The following is a 15538-nucleotide window of genomic DNA, read 5'->3' as shown; positions in this document are numbered from 1 at the left end:
GTGCGTGTACGTGTGTATTTCTCATTTCCTGTTGAGGCAGGTCCAGACGCAGAGCGCCTTGAACGACAACCTGGTCCCTCTGACGACCCCTCCAACACACACACACATACACACACACACCATACACACTCTCTCCACTTGTCTCTTTGATGGTCGAGTGAATGAAGTGAATGAAGCGTCAGTCAAACTGTAGTCTCTGTAGGATTACTGCAGTACCTCCATGGAGTACAGTAGTTCTGTGGACCTTTGGTGGATGTCGGTGAAAAGAAGGTTAAAGGTCACAAACTATAACTAGTGGTGATTAATGAAGCGTTCGTAGCGAGAAAGCGAAAACATGATCAAAGCTACCAAGAAGGCTAAAGGTTAGCAGAGAACACGTTTACATTTTTAAAAATGCTAACGTGTATAACGCCTGTTAGCATCTGTGCTACAATGCTATGTTGTTAGTTTGAATGTTTAAACAATCGGTTTGTTAACAGACCAATCAAACGACCTTTTTTTTTTTTATTATTATTATTTTTAACATGTTCTGGAAGAGTGGCTCTTTGGTCCAGAGGCCATGTCTCTGTCGTTGGGGTGGAACCCCAGGGTTCATCTCCTGGGCAAGTTCGAATCCCGGTGAGGGTGGTTGGTACCTTCCAGTGGACTCACCACCCGCAGGAAGGTTCAGGGGGGGTTGGTACGGTGCAGTGTGATTTGGGTGGAGACTGCTGCCCCCGTGACCCGGTAACGGATAAGCAGATGAAAATGGATGGACGGATGGATGGATGTTCCGGAAGAAACAGGGGAAACACGTTAGCGGTCGGCGTTAGCATCCAGTGATGGTAAAACCCATGAATATCAACATCTGTGTAGCTTGTTAGCCGTGCTCCCGTACTGACCAGTGAAGACTCGAAATTAGTTTGGCATCAACTCAGCGTGTGTGTGTGTGTGTGTGTGTGTGTGTGCTTAGTTTGTTATATAGATGCAAATTCATAGAAGCAGATTAAACAGATTGTGTCTCGTATCTGTTGATGAGCTAACACTGCCCAGCGGGACACAAGGGTGTGTGTGTGTGTGTGTGTGTGTGTTGGTGTGTGTGTGTGTTTAATGTGCCTTCTGTTACAAGGAGAGAAAATGAGCCTTCCAGCTATTTAATGTCAGCGCTTTCAGATGACAGCTACACACACACACACACACACACACACACACAGAGGCTATGAATGAAGGGATTTAAATGTCTTTGAGTCATGGAAGAGGGATTACATCTATTATCTCTCTCTCTGTGTGTGTGTGTGTGTGTGTGTGTGTGTGTGTGTGTGTCCGTCTCCCGCAGCCTGTATAAAAAGTCTTTGTGGTTTTAAAACAAACTCCTATATCGTTCTCTTTTGTCCAGCGTGTCTCAGACCGCCCCTCAAGTCTCCAGTTCAAATGTCACCTGGTTTCTACCAGTCACATGATCTCCACAATTTTTTCTGCCTTTATTTATCATTAATTTTCCTCTAAACAAGATCAGTATTTTTTTTAAACTTCACATCATTTTCATTCGAAGACGTCTTTCGTCTGCCTATTAGGACAATAAGATTCTCAGGAAATCGTCACAATTTTTAATGAGTCAAATCAGTGAATATGCCCCCTGGTGGCTAATCAATTCAGCTACGCTGTTGTTTTGCACTCTGACTTGTAAATGAAACAATTATTCTGTGTTGACTTTTCTTTGCATTTCTTTGTTTGTTTGTCTTTCAGCATGTCTGTCCGGCACGTCTCCAGAATGTTCTCTGGTTCAGTCCAAAGAGGACGACTTCGACTGGGAGCAGGGAGACACGAGAGAGAGGCCGGCGCTTTATTCCTGGGTCCCTGCAGGTAATTGTTTTTTCTGTTGTTTCTCAGGTTAAAAAAGGTGTTGTTAAATATTACCCTGGAAAAAGAAATGTAACAAAACTGAGGGTAAAGTCGGAGGATTGACATTTTTTTGGGGTTCTTTTCAGTGACGCAGGTTGAGAAATGAGAAGAATGATGAGTTCTCTTTCCCCAGTTCAGCTCAGAGTGTGATCTAATTTGGTTTTCTATAATAATTGTAAATCCAATTACCTCTCCATCATTTCAGTGTAACACTGACTACCGTATGTATACTTTCCTCTGTTTTCTTTATAAAGCCCATTCAGGCAAACCCGTTAATGAATTTGGACTAAACAAATTAAATTGACTCGATTTCATCTGATTCTCGGAGACAAAGTCAGTCTGAAGGCCTCGGGGCGTGAGGAGGTTTTTCTAAGATGGAGACGACAAGAATAAGTCGAGCTGCAGCGTCTGGTTCTGCTTGACTTCAACCCAAACACTGCTCCTTCAGAGCGGCGTTCAGTCTCCGCTTCACTCTGAGCCGCTCTCTCTCTCTCTCTCTCTCTCTCTCTTTGTTTGTTTGTAGTCACTGTAGCAGCACAGACAACATTCCTGCATCACGTTGAACTTCAGTCCAGTGTTTAATGTCTTTTAATCGAATGAGTCCCTGAACACAGCGGCTCAGTTCCTCTCTTTTGTACCTGAAGGCATCACAAGGGAGAGTAGAGGCTGCAGCTGTTATCTGCTATTGACCTGCCACAGTCTGACTTATACACCAGTGTGTGTGTGTCTGTGTGTGTGTGTGCGAGCGAGCAAGTTACGCCGCTGACGAATGACAATGCAGCGCTCTTAAATCACAGAGCCAATCACGTGAGAGACAGGCTGAGCGAGGACACACAGAGAGGAGGTGGTTACTGTCCTGGTTAATGTGATTTATACCAGGGGGAGGAAGGGGAGGAATGGGGGGGAGGGAGGGAGGGAAACGGAGAGGAAACAAGACAGGAAACAAGAGTGGGGCCAAAATAAAACTGTAAAGTAGCAAAGGATGAAAGGTGTTATGAACAGGAGAGCTAAAGGTGGAGGAGGAAAGGAGGGAAAAGAAAAGAAGAGGAGTGAGGAGGTGAGGAAGGAAAGGAGGGAATAGAAAAGAAGAGGAGTGAGGAGGTGAGGAATGAAAGGAGGGAAAAGAAAAGAAGAGGAGGGAGAAGGTGAGGAAGGAAAGGAGGGAAAAGAAAAGAAGAGGAGGGAGAAGGTGAGGAAGGAAAGGAGGGAATAGAAAAGAAGAGGAGTGAGGAGGTGAGGAATGAAAGGAGGGAAAAGAAAAGAAGAGGAGTGAGGAGGTGAGGAAGGAAAGGAGGGAATAGAAAAGAAGAGGAGTGAGGAGGTGAGGAAGGAAAGGAGGGAATAGAAAAGAAGAGGAGTGAGGAGGTGAGGAAGGAAAGGAGGGAATAGAAAAGAAGAGGAGTGAGGAGGTGAGGAAGGAAAGGAGGATTGAGACAATAAGAAAACAATAAGAGATTCAAGAGATTCAAGCAAAATGAGAAAGGAAACGAGAGACAAAAAGAGACAAAATGGACAGAAGATTGGCTGAAACTGCAGCAGAAAGGTAAGCTGAGGGAGGAGGAAGTGAGAAAGGACACAGAAAAAGGTGAAGAAGTGGGAAATGAAATGCTATAGAAATGGAAGAAATTGCAAAAGCACAAGAAGAGGTGTTAGCCAATGACACGTTCAACAGGAATAAGAGTGAGGAAGTGAGAAGAGAGAAGAGAGTGATGTGGAGGATACAAAAAGTGAGGGGAAGACAAGGAAAGGTTGGAGAAGAACCACGATAGGAAATGAAAAAATGAGTCAGGAAACAAGACAGGAAGTGAGCGACAGGAGAAAAACAAAAGTCCAAATGTAGAGGAAACGGGACAAAAATGGAAAGAGCGATGAGGAATTGAGAAAAGAAAGGACTGAGAAGGCCAACAAAAAGACATGTCTCACACATGAGAATGAGTCTGAAACAAGAGGAGAGGAAACAAGGGGACAAGTGAAGGGAAGGAGGCAAGAAGAAAACTTGTAGTAAATTAGGAAAAAGGAAGTGAGAGAGGAGAGAAGGAAACACGGGAGGGTTGTTCTGTATGTGTGTGTGTCTGCGGGGACAGAGGCTGTTTGCCCTGTGATTGCCTGGATTGGCTGCAGTTAGTCACACACACACACACACACAGAGCCATCGCATTAAATCTAACTAACCTCCACTGGGCGAGTGAGAGAGAGAGAGAGAGAGAGCCATCGATTCCCAGACCACAAGATAGATTCTAGCTACTTAACAGTAGCCCCAGCTCATCAAATCTACACTAGATTAGCTCTGTAACACCTGCAGAAATATGTCGACTACTGCTTCATCTGACTGGTAAACAGTTTAGCTGAACGGGAAACTCAAGTCTAAAAATCACTTACTCTACCACACCACTAGTCCAAAGACTAAATCAGTCATTTAAGCTCACAGGGTCGGGGGGGCAGGGGCCCCCGTGGGGTGTGGGTTTTTTTGTTGTGGTTTCGGCGCGAGAGAAATTTCACACGATAGTCAGTCACAAAAACATAAATGAGATTTGTTGACTTCTGATGGAGGCAGCAGTAGATCGGCGGCTCCTCCGGGCTGGGACGTCAGATCATTAATGTCCTCTGTGGACGTTGGTGTGGGAGACTTCAAAACTCCAATGATAAAAGTCACAGAAATCAAATGGCCAGAGCTGCTCTGTGTGTGTCATGTCGAAAATGGGATTTCTGCATGTGTCCTCACTGCAGGGCCGCAGCATGTCGGCCAACACACACACACACACACACGCACACACACATACACGGAGCGAGGAGGTAGTGAGGTATTGATTGACCAGTGATTGCAGGCTCCATTTAATGTTCTTATAAATGGTACAAGTTCAATCTAATCTGAACTGTAGCAGTAGCACTCACACACACACACACACACACACACACACGGCTGGGACTGGTCATCACTGGTCACTGCAGCAGCCGCAGCAGCTCAGCTCTCTCAGTTCTCTGCAGTGAAACTTTTTCTTCTTTGATTGTTTCAGTGACTGATGACAGGTTGGTGAATTTTTCATAGAAAACCAGAGAAGCAAGTAAATGTAAAATTCACTGCCTGAGCTTCCTTTGCTCTGTTTTAAATATTTAAACTTTAGTTAAAAATGTGTGTGTGTGTGTGTGACATAATAAACAGCAAACCAGCATTGAGTGACTCTTCAAGAACACAGAACAGTTTGTGCTAAGGTAAGCTAACAGTCTGTTAGTCTTCATATAAACATATGCTCTCCTGGCTTCAGTCTCTGTGCTATGCTAGGCTAACAGTTTCCTTATAATGTTAGTCTTCATATAAACAAGAAATGCTCTTCTGGCTTCAGCCTTTGTTTATTTAGCTAACTGCCCACTTTGGACCCAAATGTACTGTTGCTAAGTGAGGCTAACAGTTTACAACTGATTCCAGTTTTTGTTCCAAACTTAGCAGATATTGCTAAACCAACTGAACAGTTCTCCTCTGGTGATTTTTGACTAGCTAGGCTAACATTATATAGCAAAGCCAATGGTGAATCTCTGAGTCCAGTTTGTTTGCTAAGGAAAGAAAATAGTGCGTCGCTAAGCTAGCATTTCTCCTCCATTCTCCTTGGTTTTTGCTAAGCTGGGCTAAATGTATGCATTTCGAGGTTTTTATTTATGTTTTGCACTTTTATTGCAGCTATTTTTTGTTTTTAATATCATAGTTTTTTATAGTAAATGTGAGCTTTTTATTTTGTATTAATGGTTTGGATGTTATTGGTGTTTTAATGTATTTAAACATAATGTACACATTATGGATCATGGGAAATAACCTGTCAGCACAGCTAAGAATAGAAACTCACTGTTCAAATTTTAATTTGAGGTTTATATTATTAAATAGTCCATGGTTCTCGTAGCATGGTTTAGCTGCACGGATGAACCTTTAGCACGGACGTTTTCTGTTACAGACCTGGTTCTGTACTTCTGGCAAGTTCTGCTTCTGCCTCGGTTCTTTTGTTGTTTCATGTTTTCAGTCTAAATTTATTCCTGCGGCGAACAGAACGCTGCCGTCTGTTGGTCACAGCTGTTAGCCAATGAAACGCTTCGGTCTCAGGCTTTTAATTGATTTGCTCCAATCAGGGATAACCAGAGGGAACACACACACATAAACACACACACACTTGCTCACCAAAGGCATCTGTGCTGTGAGTGTATGTGTGTCTCTGTGGGTTCAGGGTGTATTAATATTTCTAATAGGACTGTTATCAGCTCAGTGCCAGCTGCACACAGTAAACACAGACACACACACACACACTCGCAGAGTAAAGCTTGAAGGCAAACACACACACACACACGCCTGTGCACACACACGCTCGCAAATAAACACAAACAGACACAGTGATACACACACAGGCAGAGTGTCTGTTGTGCATTTTGACAATGCTTTGTGTGTCAAAGAGACCTGGAGGTCAAAATCACTTTCCAAAAAAAAAAAAAAAATTCCATAAAACACACACACACACAAACTCCGGTAAACACTGTGTAGAAGTGAGGGATGGTGAACAAGAGTGACAGACACGGGGTGTGAAGTTTCAGACGTTGTGTGTGTGTGTGTGTTTGTCTATCCTGTATCCGCATTATATGGGACTACACAGACACAAACAGAGCCAATCAGAGCAGAGGTCACAGTGCTGCAGGCTCTCTACTGGCCAACAGTGGAACGACACGTTGGTTCCAGCTCAGATAATGGTGTGTGTGTGTGGAGACTGGCACTGGATCTGGTTTCTCGTTCTTCTAGCCAGTGGAAGTAGAGGGAGGCTGTTGGCACATCTGAACAGAAGCCCCAGGAGCAGATGGAAGCTTTTAGGATAGCTTAGTAGAAACACTGAAACTGTTAGCCTAGTCTGGACACCAGGCGCAGGAGGAAGATGCTGGTGGCCTCTACAGAGAAGCAGAAAAAAAAAAAGATGTGTACCCTATTATTCTGACAAACCTTTAGCCCAATGGGGAAATTCACAGGCCTGGTTAGCACAGTTGAATAGCCTGTAGTTGAAACGCTTATACCTGGGGTGTACTGTTAGCCTAGCTTAACAAAAAAATGTAAATGAAATAAATGAATAGTGGCATATAGTTAACTTAGCTTTGAAGGAGAACCAGAAAACAGCATGGAAACATGGAGTACTGTTAATGCAGATGAATGGAAACAACTAGCAGCAAAAATACCTTTAGAAAAAACAGTGATTGTACTGTATTGGCTGTGACTTTAATCGTACTCCAGTGTGTGATCGTCAGGTAGAAAACTTAAGGAAATGAGGTTGAAAATTAACTTAGCACAAACCTGTCTTTTAATCTCATTCTTGTCGTATTGTCTTTCCATCTCGTGTTACTGAAGTCCTTTATACGTGATATGTTTTCAGACATTTTAACGCCCCGTCACTGTGTGTGTGTGTGTGTGTATTTGTTTACGTGTGTGTGTGTGTGTGTTTAAATGCGCTGCAGCTGCCTCTCCTCACGTCTCAGTGTAGCCGTGGTAATAGAATTACCCCTTCCATCTGTGTGTTTGTGTGTGTGTGTGTGTGATCTGCAGCTGATGTGATTGGTTTACAGATGGCAGGGGCGGTTAGTGATTGGCCGACAGGTGAGGCAGGGCGGGAGGTTAACAAGAAAGAGTGAGGCTGAAACACGACCAAGTTTTGTTTGTGTACGTGTGGTGTGTGTGTGTTTGTTTGTTTGTTTGTTTGTGTGTGTGTTTATCTGGCTCAGTGTGTGTGTGTGTCGGCTTTTTTTTTCCCCGTCTCTGTCATTTTGGTCCATGTGATGGATTGTTTTTATAATTAACAAAACTCAGAGACAGGAAGTGTCAGCGATGAATCAACTGATGAAACAGGTGGAAACTGGTTTTTCTTCCTAACAAGCTCAAATGTTGTCCCCAAACACGACACAACAAAGAATCAAACACACTTTGTTTGAGTTGGAAAGTCAAACAGGCAGATGAGGTGACACGTCGCTGTTACCTGATGTTTAGGCTAAAGATTATTTCACTGCGACACAAACAACAGAGTCTTGATCTGCGTCAGATCAGATCCATAATGTCCTGCAACATTTCCTCTTATTTCATCTCACTATGCTGAACTTGGTGATATTTTCTAGCATGAAAGTGAAGGTTGTAAAGCACCCCGAGAAAATTAGTGATTTTAGCTCAGGGGTTCACGGCAACTGCTGGTTCACTGTGGTCAGTTTGTGGCACTGAGGCGAAAGTGAAGATAAAAATAGATGGAAGAATTTCACCTCAAGACAGACATGTCTTGGCTAACGTTGGATCACAGCACTGAGGCAGTAGGATGAGTGACCTGTAACTTGATAAATAACCCTGCACATTTTAAACCTTTACACATAGATTTAGCCTCAACTCATCTCAAAAAATAGTCCAAGATTTAGGAAAGATATTAGAGAGTCATGGCAGAAGGGCTGATGTTAATCACCTTCGTGGATATTTCTTTCTCTCTGTGAGTTGCATTAATGTCAACTGGGTTTGATTTTCCACTGGTAAATGTCCAGTAAACTCTGTCCAAAAAAAAAAAAAAGAGAAGAGTCTCTTGTTCCAGATGGACTGAAATCCATGTATCATTGTTGCCCACACGGTGGCAAATATGGTCAGCACGGTCGCCTTTGAAATGAAATGACCGACCCCAGATTAGGGATTAGGTTGATGGTACAGTTTAATCTGAACTAATTAACTTGTTGACAATGGTTGGAGTTTTGGTTTTACCCGGTGTTACTCAAGTTTTACTGAGTTCAAGTTCTACCATACTGTGTGTTTTTGGCTGGTAAATAAACCAGGAATAGGAGTGAATTATCGTCTTCATACACTGTGTCTGGCTGAACAGGGTAGACCTGTACGGCTGTGTTTTATTTTGGCAAGTACGCGGTGTAAGATGTTTGAGAATCACTGATCTAGATCTAGATCTAGATCATCCAGATATAACTTAGCAACATTTATGTTGAAAGTGATTACATAAATCTGTGGTGTTTAAATATAGTCCTAAACAGACACAGACGTTTGTTCGGTACATTCCTCAGTTGCTAGGGAGAATGCTGACACACACACACACACACACACACACACACACACAGTGGGACATTACCAAACAAGTTCAGACAATCCTCGGAAATGTGACTGTTTGACCTGAGAGGGAAAGAAAAACCGCAGACAGAGGAGAAAAAATGATGAAACTTGTCATAATTTCCTGATGATTTCACATGAACTGGAGGAAAAGTGATCAGAAACATGAGGCAGATGAAAAGGCCAAAGAAATGATCAGGGTTTTTATGTTATCATGAATGAAGAAGTGCCCCCCCGCCCCCTCGCTCTCTCTCCGTCGTTCTCTCTCTGTCGTTCTATTAATCAGTGAATATTGTCCCCGTCCACCCAGCCTCCCCTCGTCTTCCTGTCCTTCATCCCGTCTCTTCTTCCTCCTTTTCTCTGCGGTGATTAAAACTCTTGTTTTTCTAATCGATTCTCCTCAAGGACCATTGATCTGAATGCACACACACACACGCAAAAACACACACACACACACACTGTTTGCGCTTTGATTGCATTGATCGTTCGGGACATGAGACTGGATTTTTAAATCCTGGTGCGTTTGTTCATGATGTGAATCTAAATGTCACGCGTGTCAAATCACGACAGTTCATTATCAATGAAGTTATTGATCGACACTTAAAGCCGTGTTTGTTTCACTGTCTCGGTAAGAAATGAATTAAACCTTTTCTGACGATCGATTGATGAGTCAAATCAAATCACAGCCGGGATCGATAAAAACCTGCACAGTATTTACATGGCTATTGATCAGAGAATGAACTTTCCTAATTACACGTTTGTCTGAGGTTTTCTAAAAAATAATGCTATCTTTATTTTTACCTCTATTTTATGCTTCTTATGAGGACGAAAACATCCACCAAAATAATAATAATAACAAGAAGAGGAAGAGGAAGAGGAAGAATAACTACAGTTTTTGTGATTGTGCAACAGCACCCCTGGTGGTCATACTGGATCACTGCCAAGCTAGCTTTCTATTTCCTTGTTGAACAATACCAGAAGCAAAGCTATTTTTACCTTTAATAATTTTGGAAAATGTTTACATATTTACATTTTCAAAATACTGGCACAGGTTTAATATATTTTGTCCATGTTGAGGCAGCTTAACGTGATATCATTTTCAAAACAAAAAAAACATTACAATGACCTGATTTCTAAATGGTTTCCTGCACTGAGACCTTTGAATCGTGGTTGAGGTCAATGCCGTTTATTAAATGACTTGTGTTTTATGACTTCGATAATTAATAGTAATGTAGTAGAAATAACCGAAAAACGGAAAAAGTAAGCGGAGGTGGTGAGGCAGCGGCGGTGAAGCTGCGGCGGTGAAGCAGCGGCGGTGAAGCTGCGCTGTGCTTTGAAACAGTGTGAGGTGAAAAAGTTAAGTCTAACTTTAATTCTGATCATAAAAGAGAGAGTGGGGGATCGAGCTAGACTCACAGTCAGAGAGAGAGAGAGAGAGAGAACCGTACGCGAAAGGATTCAGTCGGTTTGACTGACAGCACTTCAGTGTTACTGCTGCTGTTACCATGGCAACGCCCTTCAAAAACACACACACGCAGACACACTAATTTTAATTTCATAGAAACTTTACAGAATAAGAGCATGGATGATTGACAGCTGTAGTCACAACACAGAGACACAGACTGACTCTAATTAGCCCGCTCACACACACACGTGCGCGCTCTTACACTCACAAACACACATTCACACGCACACACACACACGGAGCGGCTCAGGCTTGAATTTCAAAGCTTACAGCTGAGCGTCAAACTTTTATCCTCAAGTCTCCCAATTATAGATTTTTACTGTCGACAAAGTGACAGATTTGTTCACACACACTCACACACACACACTCACACACCAGTGCTGTCATTTTTTTCATTTTTTTGCATATCCCTTTGAACTCAAGGTTAAAGTTCAAATGCAAGGGTTAAAAACTGTACGCCTTCTAAAGCCCGAGGGGTTCAAGGAGGCGAGAAGAGGAAAGAGGGTTTTTTTTTTACAACTCAGTTTGTGAAAACACTCAGAGCCCAGTGTTATTATTAAATATTACAGAACCCTGGATACGTCTACCAGAGCCCAGTCAGTTATACAGCCAAATATTACAGAACCCTGGATACGTCTAGATTTGATTTGGAAAGTGTCTTGTTTTTATTTTATTTTGGTTCAGCTAACACACTTTTATTTTGATATCTCAGGATATGTTTTGGATCTTATTTTGAAAGGCAAACTACCAATATGTGAAGTTCAAGTTCAAACCATAACTTTGACTTTTTATTTAATGATGACAATGTCACTTCCTGTCCACAGGTTCCTCCTTCCTGTTTGTGAACACCTCTGGTCGTCACAGCGGTCAGCGGGCTCAGCTGCTGCTGCCCCCCCTCAAAGAAAATGACACACACTGTCTCAACTTCCTGTTTTATCAGGGAGGAGGTCGAGAGGCCGCGCCCACTACGCTAAACATCTACATTAAAGGTACGAGCGAAGCAAATACTACTACTGCAGTACTGACCACACCGCAGTAGTACACCTCATGATGTTTGTCAATGTTGTTGTAGAGAACAACAGTCCTCTGGGAGTTCCTGTCTTCAACTCGTCAGGCCCCGCCTACCACGCGTGGAAGGGGGTGGAGCTAGCCGTCTCCACGTTCTGGCCCAACTTTTACCAGGTACAGCATCAAACACGAAGTCCAAGAACCAAATCTAACCAAAATCACCGTCATTTCCGGATTATAAGCCGCTACTTTTTTCACACGGTTTTATAGGGGAAAAAAACAAAAAAATGCACACCACCTGGTGGCATGAGTGTAGAATTAGATCAGTAGAACAGGAAGTTGGGAAGAAGAATAGGAGGAAAGGGCTGAGGCCGAGTCACAGAGGTGAAACTTCCTGTGTCAGGTCCCCAACAGGAAACGTGTACCACCGGCATCCGTGGCGATAAGGCTGGAATGTGAACACAGAGTAGTGACGTCACGAACGAGGGGGCGGAGTCAAAGCCGGGGTGTAGGAACGTGATTCAACGCTTCATCCCTGTTCTGTACACGTCACCGTGTCGGTGATTGTCCGTTACTGTTGCAGCTGTTCATTATTATTTGTTGGAACCCCCCAACAAATAATACCTCTAAGTCCCTCTAGGGGGCGCTGCATTTCAGGGCTCACACATTCAGGGGCTTTTACATTGTATTTTCTTTTGTTTACACAGAAATAAACTCTTCGTATCTGTTTCAAAAACTTTACCTAAAAGTTCTGGTTTTTTTTCAGGTGGTGTTTGAAGCGGTCAGCACAGGTCACAGAGGAGTTCTGGCCATCAGGGATATTACCCTGCAGGGACACCAGTGCAGTAAGTACACACACACACACACACACACACACATATACAGATGTAGTTTTTATACTCAAAGCCCCGCCCACTTGTAAAAGAGCACTCCTAATTGGCTAACAAGGTTTGGCTTTATTAGATAATTATGTTTAGAGTTGAACTCCCATCGCAGAATCAAGGTCACTGTTGGTGCAGTTATTGGTGTGTGTGTGTGTGTGTGTGTGTGTGTGTGTAATCAGAGAGGCTCATTAAAACATAAATTGATTAGCATGGACTTTGTTCCATCTGTCTCTTTATTTACTTTTTCATTTTGGATGTTTTCATGAACATAAAACACACACACACACACACACACACACACACACACACACACACACTTGGATCCTGTTTCTGAATAGATCGATGACGCTGTTGTTTCTGGCAGTCCCAAAAGACGGGACAAAAAAAAAGCTGTTGTTGTGATGGTGAGGTCACCAGTGTGTGATTGCTGATCTGTGTGTGTGTGTGTGTGTATTTCCTCAGTGAGCACACCTCACTTCTTGCACATCAAAGGTGTGGAGGTAAACGCAGGTCAGACGGCGACATTTCACTGCACTGTCAACGGACGACCGCAAAGTAACGTGCTGCTCTACCTGCAGGTCTGTGCCCAGAAATACACAAATCAATATTCAGATTGATTAGTCATCAATAATCTTTTGAATCCACTCATCAGTACTTTGACCTATTCTGTTATTAATTATGTCAAAACCAAATATCTGATTACTATTATCTTTAATTCTCTGATCAATAAACTGATCAGAAACGTCATGTGCACTGTTTCACCCAATACACTGATCAGGGTCATCAATAATCAATAAGAAATACTACTATTAGTACACTATTAGTACTAATCAATCAACAATTCCAACTCTGTTTCATCAATAATGTTGTCAATAGTCTGATCAATACTATCATTAACACTCAATACTGAGATCAATACACTGATCAGAATTGTTTTCACTGCTCTCTGGATTTCTGTCGTCAATAATTGATGATTTTAGTCATCATTACTGCAATCAGTAGACTGATCAATATTTAATGTGATGATTTTAGTCATCAATACTGCAATCAGTAGACTGATCAATATTGTTATTATAGTCTGATCAATACTGGTATTGATATCTGATCAATACTGGCATTGATCAGACTCAACACATATATATTAATTAGGGTTCTTCTTTGCACATGATTCTTTTCTAATCATACATCGGGATATTGATGACTATATCAACAGTTATTGATTAGCACTAATAATTGATCACCATTGATTGATAGGAATAAATATTGATCACTGTGATTGCTGTTTCAGGGCATGTCTGGTCGTCAGGCAGCGGTCAGAGAAACCAAACCAGTGAACTCCCGACGTTACGTTGCAAGTTTCGACGTGACAAACACAAGTCGAGGAGACACCGGACGCTACCGCTGCATCAGCCAATCAGAGAGAGGCGTGGGCGTGTCCTCCTACGCTGAGCTGACGGTCAAACGTGAGTAACACACAAGTGTGTCTGTCTGCGTGTGTGGTGTGAAGTGGGTCAGGATGAACTGGAGCAGCGCCGCAGAGGACGCTGGGTAATAACATCCAGGACTGTCTTGATTCGCTGAAGGTCACAGATATTAATTAATGTGTTAACTCCTTCCTCAGAACCCCCCGTCCCCATCGCCCCCCCTCAGCTGACAGCGGTTGGTGCCACCTACCTCTGGATTCAACTTAACGCCAACTCCATCAACGGAGACGGACCAATCATAGAGAGAGAGGTTTGATGCTGATCAGCTCGTCAGTGACATCATCAATGTTGTCTGTAGGACTCATTGTAGGCAATGAGGCAAATACACTGTATGAATTTATACATTTCATCGTGTTCTTACTGGATTCAAATTAGTGCATTGATAGATTATTGATTAGATTATTGATTAATTGGTATATCGAAAGTTTATTATTTAACTTTTATGCATTGACCAGTTTTTTTGTTTTCAACATTGATGGTTTCTGACGTAATAATGCTGATTTCTGATCAATCATAAAATGGTTTATTGATTAAGAACATTTGGCTCTGGTCGTGGTGTCAATCAGGTGGAGTATCGCACCACCTTGGGCATGTTGATAGACACCACACCTGTGGACAAACCTACTCACAAGATCGGCCACCTCGACCCCGACACTGAGTACGAGATCAGCGTCCTGCTCACCAGGCCCCTGGAGGGGGGCACGGGCAGCCCCGGTCCACCTCTCCGAGCGAAGACCAAGTGTGCCGGTGAGTGAAACGTCACATGATGAAACTTTGAAGACATTTTTTTTTAGATTTCTTCCGCCTTCTCACAGAAAAAACCCCCGTGTCTGTTAGCAGCTAGTGGCTAACCAAAAGGCTACACCCACACAGAGCTCATTAGGAGATTTATGGTAGAGTCATTAGCATAGCATGCTGTGCTAGGCCACGTTAGCGCTGAGCTCATCAGGTGGCTAATGGTTAGCTGTGAGGTCATTAAGGCAGCGAGCTGCGCTTCGTTAGCGCCTCGCTAATTAGCTGCTAATGAGGACAGTGGGTGCTGCACACACATACTGCTGCAGGTGTGTGTAGGTGTAAACATCGTGTGTGTGTGTGTGCGTGTGTGTGTGTGAGATGGTTGTTAGCTCGTTAATCAGCTACTGCAGGTTTTCACTTTATTTATTTTTAATGATTGTTATCATTCAGCCTCATTAAAAACGCGTTTTAAATTGAATTTGTCCTGGTTTATGAATAAAACATTCTCCCATAAAAATAAACAACATGCCTCAAACAAAAAAAAAAACTTCAGTAAATAAAACTTTAAGCTTTTTTTATTCTTGATTAAAAAACATTTTAAATTCAGTGAAAAAAAAATGACTGGTGTTTATTATGTTTATGCTGTTGGAGGATTAATTATCTTCTATTAATAAACTGAATTATCTTTTATAAATAAATAAACTAAATAAACTAAGTGTGTGTGTGTGTGTGTGTGTGAGGGATAGAGAGAAAGAGAAAGAAAAAGAGAGGCAGTCACAGACGTGTTAGAAACAACACGTCTGGGACTCTAAGGGAATAACACGTGCGCCCTGTCTGAACATGTTGGAATGATGTCACAGGATACCTGTAGTATGTTCTCATAAACACACACACACACACACACACAAAGGTTAAAATGAAAGGCTCTTTGTTTGCAGTGATATTCTTTGTAAAGTATATTTAAGCCCAAAAGGCTCCTTTTTTT

At 42.5% G+C, this 15538-nt stretch overlaps 1 protein-coding gene across 11 annotated transcripts in view; it reads left to right on the top strand.

The window, feature by feature from the left end:
- The window catches only part of LOC103377328 (receptor-type tyrosine-protein phosphatase mu-like), a 68678-nt gene that overhangs the window by 15759 nt on the left and 37381 nt on the right, over positions 1–15538 (top strand). For all 11 annotated transcript variants that reach the window (XM_017031621.2, XM_017031618.2, XM_017031619.2 and 8 more), the window contains exons 2-9: positions 1726–1842; positions 11267–11431; positions 11515–11624; positions 12217–12295; positions 12797–12912; positions 13623–13797; positions 13956–14068; positions 14385–14565. In XM_017031621.2, the coding sequence (XP_016887110.1) occupies positions 1726–1842; positions 11267–11431; positions 11515–11624; positions 12217–12295; positions 12797–12912; positions 13623–13797; positions 13956–14068; positions 14385–14565 (1056 nt within the window). The remainder of the gene's footprint in view (positions 1–1725; positions 1843–11266; positions 11432–11514; positions 11625–12216; positions 12296–12796; positions 12913–13622; positions 13798–13955; positions 14069–14384; positions 14566–15538) is intronic.

Source organism: Cynoglossus semilaevis, chromosome 3 (genome assembly GCF_000523025.1).
Source record: "Cynoglossus semilaevis isolate Cse_v1.0 chromosome 3, Cse_v1.0, whole genome shotgun sequence".
NCBI lineage: Eukaryota > Metazoa > Chordata > Actinopteri > Pleuronectiformes > Cynoglossidae > Cynoglossus > Cynoglossus semilaevis.
Note: the sequence above shows the minus strand (reverse complement) of the source record. Positions and strands in the feature narration are given on the sequence as shown.